Source organism: Phasianus colchicus, chromosome 1, assembly GCF_987193195.1.
Source record: "Phasianus colchicus chromosome 1, bPhaCol1.hap1.1, whole genome shotgun sequence".
In the NCBI taxonomy this organism is placed as follows: Eukaryota; Metazoa; Chordata; class Aves; order Galliformes; family Phasianidae; genus Phasianus; species Phasianus colchicus.
The window spans coordinates 68,555,830-68,572,743 of NC_143436.1; the positions used below are offsets into that span (position 1 = coordinate 68,555,830).

General features: G+C 40.0%; 1 protein-coding gene across 2 annotated transcripts in view; it reads left to right on the forward strand.

Moving 5' to 3' along the window:
- The window catches only part of RASSF8 (Ras association domain family member 8), a 78,828-nt gene that overhangs the window by 43,371 nt on the left and 18,543 nt on the right, over window positions 1-16,914 (forward strand). For both annotated transcript variants that reach the window (XM_031597168.2, XM_031597169.2), the window contains exon 3: window positions 16,714-16,909. In XM_031597168.2, the coding sequence (XP_031453028.1) occupies window positions 16,807-16,909 (103 nt within the window). In that variant the 5' untranslated portion in view covers window positions 16,714-16,806. The remainder of the gene's footprint in view (window positions 1-16,713; window positions 16,910-16,914) is intronic.

The following is a 16,914-nucleotide window of genomic DNA, read 5'->3' on the forward strand; positions in this document are numbered from 1 at the left end:
ATAGGAAGAGAAACACGAATGCCTTTTCCACTTCACTCTTAAGTCTAGCTTTGTATTTTTAAAATTAATTTAATATTTCATTTGATTAACCTTCCCTAAGTCTGAGAAGACATTTAATTGATGTCTTAAAGCTTCTTCGGGAAGGTGTAGAACCACACCTCTTGTTACAGAGCTGAACAAATCTGACACCTGTTATCTGTAACGCCTGTATTATGCTTTGCATAAAGAATTCTGTAACATGGCTTTGTTTCTTCACATGCACAGAAAAAAACCCATGTACTTTCAAACAAAAAGGTAAGATTCCAGAATTAATCTGAAAGCAAATATTCTGTGATGATATGCAGCTCTGTGGTGGGGAGAAATTACTTTTTCAGAGTGGTCTTGTCCAATTCGACAGCAAAGTTTTTTTTATTCCAGAACAGAAAAAAATAGTTGTTTTTTTAACAACTTTTGTGAACGAAACCAAACTTCTCAGCTTTTTGTTTCATCCTCAGGCTTTCCCATCAACCTGGGTTATTAGTAAGGATGTCTTAAACCAGTGTGGGCAAGATGTGTGCGCTTGTACACTTTCAGTAGCTCATTAAGTGAAACTACATGGTTTTAGCACAGTTATTTGATGTGATGTCAGAATGTATTTTCAGAGGCTTCTAATTTTGATTCACTTCTGTCCCAGTTCGGAGAAAGATTGGATTTTAAAGATGTTTGTATAAAGATGTTTGCAGTCAGATACTTGATCTCAAGAGGCATTATATGTATGTTTTTATTTTCCTATGAATCTGCTGGCACGTTCCAGGCTAAGCACATATTGAAACCTCCTTAGGCTTGGGGCCTAGTTTGTTAGTGGAAAATTAGATAGATTATTCAGTAAACATTAAGCAAGATTATTCAGTAAACAGAAGCAATGTCTCAGGAAAGGAAAAAATAATCCATAGAGCGGCTTGAAGAAATTCATCTTTCCAGTGCTCCTACTGTGCACAGAAATGCAAATTGATTCTGCATGAGCAGAGGGGCAGGAAACAGCCTGTGATGCACTGAGAATCCCCAGTGTTGGTGTGGGCTGTTGCTGATTGCCTTGTTTGCGTAAACACAGGAAAAGACAAGCAGAGCTTCTAAAATTAAATTGAAAGTTAGTGGGAATCACAGAATCATTTGAGTTGGAAGGGGCGTTTAGAGGTCGTCTAATCCAATTCCCCTGCACTGAACACAGGCACCTACAGCTAGATCAGGTTGCTCAAAGCCCCATGCAGTCTGAGTGTAGATGTACGAGGTTGTTTTTTAAATAAAATAAAGCATTAATAGTTCTTAAACACGTTTATAACTGCCTTCCTCGACAAAACCACAAAGATATGCTGTAGGCTCAGCTGTGCATGTCTTGATATACTTGGGCTAGTGTTTCTGATGCAGAATTCTCCAGCTCTAAGCTCAGCCTGAGTGCTGCAGTGCTCCCACAACAGCTCTGTTTGGCTTTCATGACATTCATTTCACTATTTAACAAAACTTGCATGTATCCCAGTACTGCATCTCACACTCTGCACTTGCTGACTTTTGGCCTACTTGGACCGACTCCTCTCTTAAGTGAGAGCAGGGCTGTGCTTGTTCGGCAGCTTAAACGATAAACTCCATGGGCAGTGATTTATGCCAAACTGGATTGTAATTGAATTAGGATTTCCTATGTTTAATTAAGCTTTGCATTGTGCTTTAGTGCTTTGCTTTGTGTTTAGCTTTCTCTTGCTGCAGTGAGCAAATACCTGTGCATAATCAGTTACTACAGCCTGTTAACCAGTCTTTGTGTTCTCTCAGGAGTCATGCAGGGGATTTGGAGTCTGTAGTCTTTGGAGCGCCAACACTAGCTGAATATTGAGACTGTAGTCTGACTAATGCGGTAGATTTACTGTTGTCTGTGCTCAGCTCTGAGGCCAGATCTCTGTGCATGAGGTTCAGGTGAGCTTCCTTGCTGAGGTTGCAGCCTCTTCCCACACCAAGTGAGCTGGCAGTAGTGCCGCAGCACATAAACCAGGCTAAGGAAGTTCTGTGTAGATCTCATCAGCTCTGCGTTAACCGAAATTTCTTTGTGTTGTGCTATTTCAGAAGGTTTTGGGTGAACCCATTTGTCTTTCAGGGAGGGTGGAAATAATGCTGTTCTGTGGTGGGCTCCACCCTTTGAGACAATGAGCACTTTCTACCGCTGTGTGTGGGCCAAGGCGACATCCTTGGCACTTTGGTCTGACAGAGACAACTTCAGGGCTAAAACTAACCATAGATTAGATAACTACATTTGGGCTTCAAGGCAAAAGTCCTGTTCTATAAAGAGCAGCTTGACCTCTGCAAGCCATTTAAAAGAGGAAAAAAAAAAAAAAAAAGCTGGTCTGTGAACACCACTATTCTATTGTCCTGCATTTTCTCGCATCCTGCATCATCAGAAGTGTCAGCAGAGGCAAGAAATCTTAAGGCTTTTCTGTTGGCCCTACAGACTGATTGTTTATCTGTCCTGACTGCTCTTTGGATGCAGAAATCAGAATTTAATAACTATTCCTGGTGATAATTCATATCAACATTTGGTCCTGCTTGATCCATGATTTAAAAGTTGTTTCAGGTAAAAAAAAAAAAAAAAAAAAAAAAAGTCAGTTCAACTGTAGTATGGCTTTGTTTCTTTGCTTCAAACTGTCGTAGGATGTGTTTGTATTAACTTGGCCCTACATACTGACCAGCAAGTAAAAATTGGAGCAATCTAGGTTGGAGAAACTTCTGGAACTGGATCCAGTGCTTCTCAAAAGTGTATCCTAAAACAAAGTTGATGCACTGTTTTGCTTTGGAGTTTGGTTTCTTCAGAACTTGCTGTCCCTGAAGTATACTGAAATACTGAATGTATAAAATATTACCAGTGAATTGGTTTTTCAGTTTTAATGTGTTGATGCATCAGTCTTTAGGCTTCTTTTCTCCTTGGGTTAGTGCTTTTGGGAATGGTAAATGGATGGATTTTTTTATTTGTTTTCAGCTTTTTTGTAAAAGTTAGCATAAAGCTTTCTTTTTTTTTTCTTTTTTCTGAGTAGCTCATGCAGGGATATACAGCTGGTCCCATTTTAGTCACCGTTAGTCTTAATAGAATGTTTTAAGAAGTGACTCTGCTGTACTTTCTTCTGCTGTACTGGAGACCCCAGTGCACACTTTTCTCCCTGTGCTTTGCCATACCAATGTTGTTAGCTTCCAGACTTGTGATCTTTGTTGCCAAGATAGTGTATGAATTTTTGAAAGGATTTTTAAAATTCAAACTGTGTAAGCAGTATTAATAACTGAAGATTATTTCATACCACGACAGTGCCTTTAATTATCAAGCTTATAGAATTAAAATCTGTTTAGTTTCCTCTGCCAACTCAGGTACACTGTTTCCTTGGCCTCATAACACCTCAGCAGAAGGAAGGAGCCCTGCCTTCATCTCACATAATTACTTACCATAAGTAAAAGATGGAGTTTGAGGCTGTTTGAACAAAGGAAAGTGTAGAACTTGCACTGAGCTATTCTTCATCATCCTTTGGTCCAGTATCCAAATCTAGAGTCCGTAAGAAGATATTGGGGTCTTTGCGAAGGACTTTCAGCTGTGACAGTGTTCAGAGTAGCTCTCCCACCCCACAGAAGAGCCTGAGTGCAGGAGAGGCTTGTGGCCACATCCATCCCTGGGTGTGTTGCACTGATAATCAGTGCTTATCCTTGAATACCTCCTCCTTTTGCTGCTGAGAAGGGAGCTCTGGTGCATCACGTCTTATGAAATCTGTTCCAGGAGGCCAGAAATAATATAGCAGTGTCCAGTGTGCCTGTAAGAAAGTCTTGCTCCTGGTCTGTCTTACCAGAGGATATAGCCCTACTGAGCTGCTTCCTGTTTTGTCATTCATTGCTGTCTGAAATACTGTTTTATGAAGCTTTCCTGTCACTTCTGGCAGTTGAAGTACTATCAGCTGCAGTTGAGTTTCAAGCTTGAAACTGTGCTGCTCAGATACATATGTGTTCTGACGCTGTTATTCTAAGTAATATTTTTAAAACTGATCGTGTAGCAATGTATTTATGTTCTGTTTCAGAGTTAAGAATTCCAATCCCTGAGTGCTTTTGTACTTACAGCATGATGTTTGAGGGATGATGGCATGGTGGAAGAAAGTGGAGAACTCCAGCAAGGCTGGTATCTGATCTTTTTTCCTGCAGGTTTTCTTAGCATGTATATCCTAGATGTATGTTTTGACAGAGTGCAGCAGTTACTGTGCAGCTGACAGTAGATTACAGTATTGTTTGTTTAGGATTCAGAAGCATAGTATTAGATTGCTTCTTGTCAGCAAAGCACAGGATATGCCACATGGTGTTTGCACATGGAAACAGCACGACCCCAGGCCTAGCTGTGGAATTCAGATAAAGCGATACTGTTCTCTAGCTTTTTTCTTTTGCTGGTAAGAGGGATGAGATTGCAGTTCAGCTTTATGCCATAGTTGAATGTGCATTATTAACCTTGTGGAAATGCATATTTCAGTAATAGCTTGTATATCCCGAGACTACAGTATTTACATTTTCTCGCTTTAATATTGCTTTAATACTAGGTATTACTAACGTTGAAAGCTTTCTAGTTGTGTTAGTTTGGCCTAAATGTTTCAACTTTTACCATATCTAGGATCCCAGTGAGCTTTTATAAGCAAGGACTGTGAAAAATTGAACAAGCAGGGCTTTGGCTTCAAAGTTGTTTTTAATTAAAGGCTTTCTCTTCCATGGACTACTCCCACATAGAGGACTGGAAACTCGTATCTTTGCATGCACAGATTTTTTTCTTCATTCCCCTGGGAGGACATAAGGGGCAGCAGACTTGACCACCTACAAAGGGTGTGGATATTTCAGTGAAAGCAACTGCTTCCTTTCCAAGCAGAGCTTGGCTGGGGATGGAAATAGGAGCTCAAAATGTTGATTGTACTTTTCTTCTTGTAATCCATGTGCAGCAAAATGTCATTTTACAGAAAAAATCACAGTATTACTAACATTGATAGTGTTCATTGTGTACGCACAGGTTTTAAGTGCTTGAGATTTCAGGCAGTGATAGCAACTGTGCCAGGACAAAGTTCAGGCTGATCAGTGTGCTGGGGAGGAAACCGCAATTGAATTTAAGTTACGGTACAAAAGCACTGAAGGTGATTTACTGTGATCTTTAGGTCAGGGAATCTGTTATTCTTTTGCCAGTATCAGCATGCAGACTGTAGACTGCAGAATTGAAGGTGTCTTTTAGGGATTCAGCAGCAGTCTGGGATCTGCTTTGCAATCCTTCCACTCCCTGTCTGCGCCCTTCAGAGACATGCAACCGCATCTCTGCAGAGCACAACTGGTTCTGAAAGGCAGTGCCTTTTCAAGGGACTGATTGTGGGGTGCCTTTATGTGTACTTACAGAAGAACATTCCACTCTAAGCTGATAAAGATTTGATCAGTCAAGTTCTTCTGGTTTTGAGTGGATATAGATATGTTGAGAAGCGGGACTGTGAAGTGCTGAAAATCTGCTCTTGTGAGTTTTGTTACTTTGCCCGTTGTCATACTTTTTTCCCCCCAGATAACCATTGTAGAATCATGGAATGGCTTGGGTTGGAAGAGACCTGAAAGACCATCTAGTTCCAACAACCCCCTACCACAGGCAGGGTTAGATCTAGCCATCTGCTAGATCAAACACTAGACCAGGCTGCCTAGGGCCCCGTACAACCTGGCCTTGAACACCTCCATGGATGGGGCATCCACAACCTTTCTAGAAAAGCTGTTCCAGCATCTCACCAGCCTCTCAGTGGAGAACTTCCCCCTGAGATCTGATCTAAATCTCTCCTCCTTTAGTTTAAAACCATTCCCCCATGTCCTATCAATTATAATTGTTGTAACCTTCCCAACATATATGTTGGATGTGTTATAAGCAGGATATGTTTTCAGACACTGTATTTCTCTATTCTGCTATTGCGTTTACCTCTGTCTATGCCAGTGGCTGCATTGTTTATACAATAAAAGAAGAAAGGGAGAAGATGCAGGAAAAGGGAGATTGTATGTTGGTTCTGGAACCTTTTTTTCTGTATTGTGATAAATGTTAATATGCAGTCACCTAGTGAGAGGTATGGTGAGACTGGAAGTTGTTTCTATAATAGAGATGAGAAAGTACAGGAATAGGACTCTTTAGATGACTAAAATGCACGGAGGTTCTTAGAAAACTTGATGTTTACTTGTCTAAAATAATTTTTAAAAGATTGGTTTGCTGTTGGAATTAAAATATGTTGTGGAAACCTTAAGCAAAATGAAAACAGAAAAATGGAGAACTTAGTAGATGTGATCAGAATTTCATGTCAGTGGAGTACATCAATCTTGGGCAGGGCTGTGGCCTCACCACTTCCTGGAGATCAAAGCCTCATGAACACAGGAAACACACAGACATGTGCCACATTAAGAATGTGAATTAGTTCCTGTTGAATAGGACTTCATTGTCACCTTTTCAGTAATGCATACATCCCAGGGACTTGCACTGCTATTTAAGCTGGTGTGCATTTTATATGCATCATGCAAAACTAGGTTGTGCTTATCTCTATTTTACGTGTTAAAAACAAGAAGGCTTTATGTACAACTGTGGTAAAGATGTCTAAACCACAGAATGGTGAATCCCCCAAATTGCTAAAATCGTACATCTTCTTTAGAGGAATGGATTTCTTCTTGATAAAGATGCTCAGAAACAACACTGATAATTTGGACATCGATGCTTAATGTGATTTTTCAACTTGCACAATTGGAAAAAAAAAAACACTTCTAATTTCATTCTCTTTTTAATGATATCTTTTTTTTTTTAATTTGAATGCTGTGTTTTGGGTGTTTGAACTCATTAATGCTGTATATTTTGGATAATTCTAGGTTTTTAGGTCTTTATTTGCTTATTATCTTATCAGCAGAAACATTGAGTCCTGTCCAAGATTTAGAATGCTTGCTGAGTAATTGTGCTTAATAAGCTATTTTGGCCTCTTAATGTTACCTGGTACTGTACACTTCCATAGCTATTCAATAAATATTAGAAATGCCAGCAACCACCAGGCTCTTTTTAGTAAGATCTGCTAGAAACTTCTAAATCCTTAACCCTCTGTAACTCCAACAGCAAAAAGCTCTCCAGAACATACAGCCTGTCCTCTGTGTTTCTATGGAGAAGAGTGGGTACAAATTGAGGTTTGGTAAGAAAGAGCAGTGGAAACTAAAAATAGCTTAATTGGATCTTCTGTTTGCTTGTTTGTTTAAAAAAAAAAAAAAAAGAAGCAAACTGGGCTTTGTACTTTATAAACTGGGCTTATGGAGCCTGGAGAGTTTATAAGAACTTCAGCTTTGGTTACAGCACTGCAGAACTGCTGAGCTGCACTTTTGTTTAACTTGGACTGCTGTTTGTTGAGTTCTGGATGTTCTTCAGTCCCAAGGCCGAGCATCCCAGGCATCTTGTAATTAAACTCAGAACATATGGTGAAGATTCACCATAACAGGAGAAATGATACTGAAATTCCTTCTAGTGGTACAACTATATTCCTGAAAGGCTCTCAAAGCAGCTCGCTGTTTGCCTTGGCTTCCCAAAAAGGTTACAGCTTGCCCAAGGTGTATGTAGGCACACCAGGGATCCATGGAGATGTGTAGAATAGCATGAGTTAGGAAGGGGTAAAAAAGTAGTAGGGTTACAGCATGACACCTGCTGATCTTTTATGTTTTGGCAGGTATGGTGGAGAAGTAGGATGAGGGAGAACTTGAAGGAGGATAATGAGATTTAGTCAGTCATTTGATTGAGTTTCTTTTATGTGAGTGCTTAAGACATCTCTTGCAAATGAAGCATACTTTACTTCATAGTTCACTTGGAAAAATGCATGAGAAACAAGAAGGGTGGAGCTAAGTTTGGCAGGGTTTCCTGAATGAAAATATGTAGATCACAGTACTAGAGAAAGAGGAGAGCTACTTCACACTCCCTGCTTTTGCCAGGTTTGCTGGCTTCAGAAACCGTCTGGACAAACAAGTGAATGGACAGTGAGTTTTCTGAGGATGCAGTGAGGAGGAACATGCAGTCAATAGAACACAAGGAGAAAACCTGTAGCTGCATGGCCTGTAATGCAAGGCTGTATCTTAGAAAGAAGGCATAAAATGTAGATACTGTTTGAAAATATGGCAGTGAAATGAGAGTGAAGAGTGATGCTGATTTACAGATTGTTGCCAAAGAGAAAGAAGGTAAGAAAAAGAAGGTGAAAATACCACTTTCTTGCTATATTGAATTTGATCTTTCAACCATTTTTATTTGGTATTACGGGCTGTAACTTTTGTTGCTGCGAATTTTTTCTCATTAAATCTTGTTTTTCCTGAACAACTATTTCTTGGGTCATCCTATGAAAGGCATATATGATCTTTGCAAGACAGCTTGTCAAAGAGAAGCCTATGTTGTGTTGTTACTCATCTCTATGCTTTCTGGCCCTTCCCCGTAAGCTTTGGGCATCTTCTGTTGGTTTTAGCCAAACTTAAAGGGAATTGGTTGTTTAGACGGTATGAAGCTCGTAACAGTTTTGCTAAAATTATCAGTTGAGTAGAGAAGAGAGATGTAAGTGTATTCGTGTCCTGAGGTAAAATTGCAGTTCTCTAGCTATTTTGTGACAGCATGGCCATTTGGCCAAAGCAAAGGAAACATGGCTTGGAACTGGCTGTAGCACCAACACAGCGCCGAAAGCAGAACTCAGGGAACTCAGTCAATATAGTTGAAGTATTTGAGCCCATAAACTACAGGTGCATGCTAGGATTACCTCAGATTTTGTTTAATAAATCAAATTACCCAAACTCACAATTATCTGGAGAAGGGAGATGTGTAAGTGATAAGCTGAGTCCTATAAATAGAGAACAGAAGAAGCTAATAAGTTTCTGTGTTTGGGGAAACACGGATGTAAACATAACCAAGTATAAATATTAGAAAGAAGCTCCCCCTCTTTTTCTTAATTGTCCTAACTATTTCAAGACTCTTTGTAGAAATATGTTCTGTCTCCGTCTTGCTGATTGGGTTCAGGGCTGCTAGGAGAATGATGTAAAATTTTTTTAGGTAACAGTTAATGATAAAGTAACCTCTATCAATAAAACCTTGAGATTAACATATTTTTTAAACCTGTTATGTTGATTAAGTTGAAAAGGCCTCACTTATTTTTCTTCTAGGAATTTCATTTAATTAACAGCAAGATTTCTTTACAGTAGCCATGTTGTACCGTGGCTTTTAAACCATATTTTTAACTGATTTGTAAAACTTAAGCTAATTCACATTTAAATAGATACTTCAATTGTAGAGTGTATTTTTCCCTCTGTTCTTCAGTGCAAGCACTGAAGTGGAGAAATAGTTCATTTGCAGGCAATTCTCCCAAAAATGTGGCTGAGGACAGTGTCAGGTTTTGATGAATTTCGAAATGTGGGAAGTCTAGTAATGTTTTTATTTTATTCTGATATTTATGAAATTTGCCCTCAATTCACATTTGGAGTCTGAGGAGCACCTCTTTTTGACAGCTGCAACTGACGAACCACAACAAGCATTGCATGTGTGCTAGTCTGAAACATAACAAACAGATTTAGACTTACGAAAACAAGGGTTAAGCCAGTTCTTGCCAAAATGGAGCGCATTACCTCATTGCCTTCAGTAGTAAATATTGGCAGTTGCACACAAGTATCTTCAAGCAAACTCTCAGCTGGCTTGCAGACAAATGGTAAAGGAACAGAAGGAGGTGTGGATGGGTGGGACCGTGTCTTCCTTGAAACCAACTGGAGAGCATGACCTATTTTCTGTTCTTTGAAGCTGGGGCACCCAGAGGTATAAGCCAACTTTAAAGTGTTCTGTATGTGTTGTAGCTTTCATTTAAATATCTGTCCTGCAATGAAATAGCTTATTTTGTTTTCTTTCACTCCCACACAGTAATTAGACCATAGAGGAGTTGGATAAACGTGACTTCCTCTTAATATTGTTGCTATTAATAAAGTTGTGGTTGCCATTTTGTCAAATGTGCTGTATAATTGATGCAAATGAAGAACAAACACAGAGCTTTGGAAGACAGCGTGGTAAATGTATACCTGTTGAAGTTGAGACCATGAATCACCAGATACTTATTTAATGCATGTGACTTTTCTGAGCTGTCTGTCACAATGTATGTGCAGTATGGTCTCCTTTGCTAACATACCCAGAAAAGGATATCTTCTACCACTGAATAAAATGCATCCCAGCTGCTAGCTGTCCTAACTTCTGCAATGATGCTACCAAAAGCCACTCTTCCTAGAACTTGTGATGAGAACTGAGGCTTCTCAGGATATGTCCATTCAGATCTTCATTGTCCAGTAGGTCTGTGATAATTTCATGCTATAATTTCAGTGGTAGCTGCAATATCGAGTGAGGAAAAGAAGTGCTTCATGCAAAACCACTTGCAGATGATAGTCTAATACCAAAACAGTTTCAAGGTTGTGATTTAGTGATTAATTCTGTTTGAACGTGATTGAGTTGTATCAAAATAAATCCTATCAATTTTAAGAGCTGCAAAGCATCGGATACTGTTCTGATTTGCTGGTCCATGGATTAACTATAATGCTTTTAACTCAGGTTCTAGACCTTGCTTTGAAATTGTAACCAAAATCTGGCCTGTGGATTCTTGTACCTCACATCTGTGTGGAGCATAGATTCTTTTTGTCTCTAGTCTTAGGGAAAGCATTATTTTCAGTGTTGTTCCCGTGGAATTAATTCAAGTGTGAGTGTGTGAAACTTGCTGTTAAAAATTCAGTGTTTTGTTCTTACTGGTGACCAAACTAAAAAATCTTTAATAAGCTATCTTTTTAATTAGTTCACGTGCTGATTTGTATATTTCATTTTGTGATGGTCTGGAAATATCCAGGAATGCAATTATTTTGAACACCTTGTTGCTCCAAAATAATAGGTAAAGACAGATGGTACGATGTTTTTGAAAGCATCACTGCTCCACTCCTCAAAATATATTGGTGACAGTGGGTTAGAAGTTGGTTTTCTGTGAAGGTACATGATTTACAGATGCAGTCTGTGTTCGTGAAGCTTTCAGGCTACCTCATCTCCTGTACCACAGCTTTCAAACTGCTGGATCTTGCTTCCTGCTGCAGTTAAATCATTGCTAAATGTTATCTCGGGCTTCTTCAGTTCATTACTTCAACAGTCTTAAGGCAGTTTAATGAAGCTAGCTGAGGATATTGGAGAAAGAACACTGAAAGCCTGTTAATGAATTTGAGAATGATCTTGCTATAGTGGTGTGGCCTTCAGTCATTAAAGATCAGCAGGGAGGAAAGAGGTGGGTTCAGGCTCCATTCTCTTTCATTGACTGGAGGGAGAAACAAGGATGAGAGGAGCTGTGCTGAGGCTTTTGAGACAGTTGTTTGTGTGTAGCTGAAAAGGAAACTGGGATTCCCTGGTACAAGGGAAGAAGACACCCTAAAAATTAATGTTTCTCGAAGTTGATTGAAACTGGGAAGTAAATTAAAATTTGTCATTTGAAGGAATTATTTTAACTAAATAATTCACTTGATAATTTTGCCACTGACAAATCTAAAATATGTGGGCGAATTCTTTACTTTCTCTTACCACTGTCCACTTCTATTCCCTCACCTTTATTTTTTTTAGGAGAACAGCTTAATTCTTTCTTGCTGATTCTCAAGAATACAAAGAGAAGGGGCTCTTCCAGCTTTTTGTTTGTGCGTATGCTGTGAGGGAGACATGAGGGTTGGTCTGTAATTAAGGAAAATATCAACTTGTAACTTCCTCTGCTTCAGAACACTTTCTTTTCCGTGCTGTTTCATTGTACTGTTAGCTGCAGTGCACAAGGAGAAACCGCAAAGGAACCAACAGCTCCTGAGCCAGACTGTTGAGAGTTCTTGGATGCCGGTCAACTAGAAATTGTCTGGGAAACTAATTTTTGGAGTTCTAGGTTATCTGGAGGCAAGATTTCCAGTGGCTGCTGTTGCTTGAAACAATCTCTTGTAGTTCAGAATTCATATGAACTTGCATATTAGTGCTGTCTGATCTGTCACGCTGTGTACAGTGACTTGGATAACACTTGTGGCATCTCAGGGTTGGTCTGCTCTGCACAGTCATGTGTTAGACCATCTTTCTGCCAGTCTCATGTGAGGCAAATTCCTTGCTGCTTACACATAGTCTTCAGCTTGTACTCAGTGTTGTCATCTTCATGGTTGTGGGACCTTTGGTTTGTTTGTTCTAAGCAGTGCTTATTATCTCTGAGCACTCTTCTGGTGCATCCAAAGAATAGCACTCCACAAGTGGGAATGCTCCATCCCACTGAAAGAATTGGATGCTGCTTCTCTACAAACATCTTCTTTTTCAAGAAAGTTGTGCACTCATTTCAAAACCACAGTGTGTTCCTTTCTAATGAAACGTGCCCATGTGGCTTTTTGTTTTGAACCTGTCATGTGGGGAGTTTCCTGATGATTGGTAGGAAGCGGTGAGTTTTGTTCATCACTCCTTGGGAAGAAGCTTTTCAGTAAATGCTAGTTAGCTTGTTTCCTGTAGCCAACTCTATTTGCAGTCATATTCAGCTGGAAGATGTTACTTTGTTGTTCCATACCAGAATTTGTATGGGAGGGTAGGTCTGTCAGATGTCTCCCTGTCACAGCAGGGTAAGGCTGTGCTCTTCTACATGATTATAAACTTTTGGGGGCGTATCTGAACTGACTTATTTGTACTTAATTGATTTTTTTCTTTTCCTCTCAGTTAGTCCTTGCTTGCACTAACTGTTGTTATGAATAGTTATGAATAGCATCCAACTAACAAGCTGTCCATCTGACCAGAGCCCCAGATGGGATTGTAATAGGGAAAGGCAAGGAGCTCAACTTGGCCATAATGCATAGAATGAGAAGCAAAGACAAAAGCAGCAAACTCTGAACAATTTTGATGATAGACATTTGTGAATGAAGGTATATTGAATAGCATGCTGATTGTTTGCTGGGGGAACCAGAAAGTTACTAGAGTGCTTTGGTCAAAATTCTGCAGTTCATTCCAGTTGAAGCAGAATTTTAGCCTTGATTTGATTAGCATACTACTTTCAGATGTTGTGAACCTTGTAAAAATCAGAAATGGGGTGAAATCAATCATCTTTATCCTAGTTTGGAGGGTTTTTGTGATTTGATGCTTATGATAAGGGCATCAGCTTGGACTATGTGTTTTTAAGAAGAAAAGCCCATTGCAGTTTGACGGTTCTGTCTGTCTTCAGTTGAAGGAGCAGCCTTTCTGTTATTTGTGAGCCAGCTGTGAAGGCACAGCCAGGATGTGTGATATATAAATATATATATATGATGGAGTTTGTTTTCTTTCAAAAACTGGACAAATGTCTGAAAGAGCAAGATCTGAGCCAAGTAGGACAGGGGAAGAATGTAGGGAACTTAGCTAAATGCACAGCACACAACATAGATGAGGGGCTGCAGGCAAGGCGACAGAACAAAAAGCGTGGGGGAGAGGGCTGTGGGCTGCAGCTGGGGGCTGTCCAGTTTCAGATGCTTGGTTCCAACCAGAAATACCTGTCACTGGGAAGCTGGTGACTAGAAGACAGAGGGAGAGGTGAAAGCTGCGCTCAGGAGACAGGCGTTGGCTTTGTGCCTCTTCTCAGTAAATTAGCTTTCCATTCCTATTCCCCGTCACTGCTAAAATAAGATATTATGTGTAAGATGAACTCGTTTTGAACTTAGGGGATTGTGAAATCTCGAGTGAGTTTCTTTTCCCCACCCTTTCCTTTGGCTTTAATGAGAAGTTTGTGTGCTATTAGAGGTGAGGATTATTTTGCTTTCTCTATTGCAGAAAGGTGACGTACGTTTTGGACATCAGCTTTGGGTTGAACAGTTTCTTTGGGGCTGTCAGAAGAGACCTCAGCAGAAAAGAAAAGAAGCTATTAATGGTACACGAGTTAACTGTCCACAAATAAAGAACAAGAGATGGGCGAAGGAAAAAGAAATGCTAGTAGAAAGGATGTATGGAGTTGTGATTGGGAAGCAGAGAGAGGTGTACAGCCAAAGCTTTAGTTTTTTGGACTTGCATAAACTTACTGCGTGGTCTTAGTAACCAGACTAACCCTAGCTTGTTGCTGTACTATCAATGGGCTTTGTTTAGAAACTTGAAGGAGACAGAGTGATTCCAGCACACGAATCATACGTTTCTAAAGTCTGCATGTTTTCAGTTTTAGTGACTGAGAGATCTGGGAGAGGTTCCCTCTAGTGCCAATGGGGCGTGCAGCCCTTCAATCCTACGCACCCATCATCTTTCCTACAGAAACTGACACAGCAGGCAGCTTTTGGTGTTTCACCGTTGCCATTTAGTCCATTTAAATGGTTTGCCCTTTAAGGAAAATAATGGGAATGTTTCCCCTAAGCTTGGACTGTTTCAGAGATGCTTTGTTCAGACCACTTGCTGCTTTGGTGAACGCTGTTTTCAAAATGGGAAGCGTCAGCAAATATTTCATTATTAAATGATGACTCTCCTCAGTTTTTTTTAAAGGTGGATGTTAGGAAAACAGATGACTAAAACCGATCTGCGCTGAATGCCAGGCTGTGCTCTGTGTGCTGACTGGGGGGGAATGCACTTGCTGGCTTGCTAAATTGAGATAATACTCTGCATGGTGACGGACAGAAAAACAATTAGAGCTGTCAGATTCTTTGCTGACGTGTGCATTGTCACATGGGGAGACGGCTTGTTTGGTGCCAGTAAATCTGAACTGGTTAACTCTCAGCAAGATACGAAGTTAATTAATAAAGTTCCTTACAGTTGGGCTTTGGAATGTGAGGGCTGTTTATTTGTGAATAGAGCTTAACCAGGAATAAACAACAGAGGTCCTTAGTGGGGTCTCCTGGGTGTTTTCTCAGTCACTGCTATATTGCAGGCAGATAAAGACTTTCTCCCCACGTTTATTGAGGCATTTAGTTGGCTTTACCTGCCTGAAGAGTTCCTGTGTTTCTGTGGACTCTGGTAGCACTTGTGTGGATGGTAGTTTTCTTTGAAGTATGCCACTCTGTTAGGGAAAATGTTTGTTTAAACTCTTGACCTGTTTGGGTTTTTTCAGTTGCTTACTAAGATCTCAAAATAAGGAATTTGTGTATACACTGCTATTCTTAAAAGTTATCACATTTTTATTGATGAATTACACAAGCATATTTGAAATCTGGCCTAAACACTTGGAATTAGTTTCTTATGTTTTCTGAATGAGTAATTCTGGACAGGAATTTTGGTGTGCTGCAGGACCTACTTTACAGCACAGTTTAGTGCTTCTGCACTAAAACTTGTCATGCTTTGAGGTGTGTGGCTGTTGAATGTCACAGCTTGTCAGAGGACCATCAGGAGGGCTTCTGGACAATGCATCGATATGGCTGGCAGCTGAGTGCAGGAGGTGGCTGTAGAAGGGAAATAAGCTTTCTTTTGTAGCTTGGGGGGGCTGTACCAGTGTGTCTTTTTCATGCAGAAAGAGATGTCAACTTCATCAGGAGAAAACAGTTCTGATTAGACTGTAAAATGACCTAGGTTAAATGTTTGCCTCCAGGTGTGACCCTGTTAAATCCATCAGCATCATCAGATTCCATTTTCATTGTGTAACCCTAGCATGCTTATTTTCGTTAGTGGCCTGCAAACAACTTTCCAATTTCTTGTGTTCTGTTTCTGTGTAGTCCATTTCTCTGGTACCTAACTCTTCAAAAATATTGACTTTAGTCATTTCATTTTATCCATATGGGATAACCTGATTGCATGAGCATCCTTTACTGTATTATCATTGCTTATTTTTACGCAATCTGCTTAAATAACCCAGCTATCTCTTCAGTTTTCTTTAAAAAAAAAAAAAAAAAAAAAGTCACTGGTGTTGATGTCTTCTTAATTGTTATTTTTCATTTGGGAGGGAGGGTTTTGTTTATTTTTAGCAGACCATTTTACTTGAAAGTTTTGAAACTCAGTGGTTCTAGCTAGAAACTGACTTGTGAGCCATGATCCAGAGGATTTGCTAATGCAGAGGAAAAGCAGAAAGAAAACCTAGGATAACATTTGAGCCACAGGTCTATCTTAACAGAAACAGCACAAGGTTGGCAGAAGTGGAAGCACTTAGGCAGCATTTTTCCCACTGTACTTCCTTGCTCTGGAGAGAGAAAGAAGCAGTCCTTTTCTGCATGCTTTCCTTCCTGGATTTTCCTGTATTGGTGCTGCATGCTAGTGCCAGGAACCTTCAGCTACTTCTGTATGGAGACCAAGGTTGGACTCTCAAGGACAGATGTAATTAAAAATGTTTTCCCCATGTTTTGCTTTGCCACCACCTGCTAGGAATTGCACCCTGACGCTTGAAAACATCTCTAATTGATCCTGTGAGGCATCCAGGCAATATAAAAAGGATGGGGCACTGCTCACTGAAAACTGTGATGGGTTTACTTCGGAGTTGTTCATTTGATACCCTTTCCCTTGGTGCTCTTTTTGTAAGAATTTAAAATATTAGGAGACAAACTGTAATTAAACTTCTGATAAGCCTAAAAGAACATCATGGGTAGAGGTCGCCAAAGCATGAGATGCTGGTTCTCTGTTACTAGGTTAAAGAAATGAGATTAGAGACTATGTTCATCTTCTACCCAATAGATGCTAACCTGAATTTATTCACTTTATAAACTAGTATTGCCTCCTTACAAGCATCGTTTTTTTTTCTCTTCTAGCTCCTGAGAAAAGACCGCTGCATTATCAGTGCTGTAGCTGCAAGCATGACTTGACTGAGTTGCATTCATGGCTCTTGGATGATCTGGTGAACCATGGAGCTCAAAGTATGGGTGGATGGAGTGCAGAGAATTGTCTGTGGAGTCACCGAAGTCACAACATGTCAGGAAGTTGTTATAGCCCTTGCCCAGGCTATTGGTAAG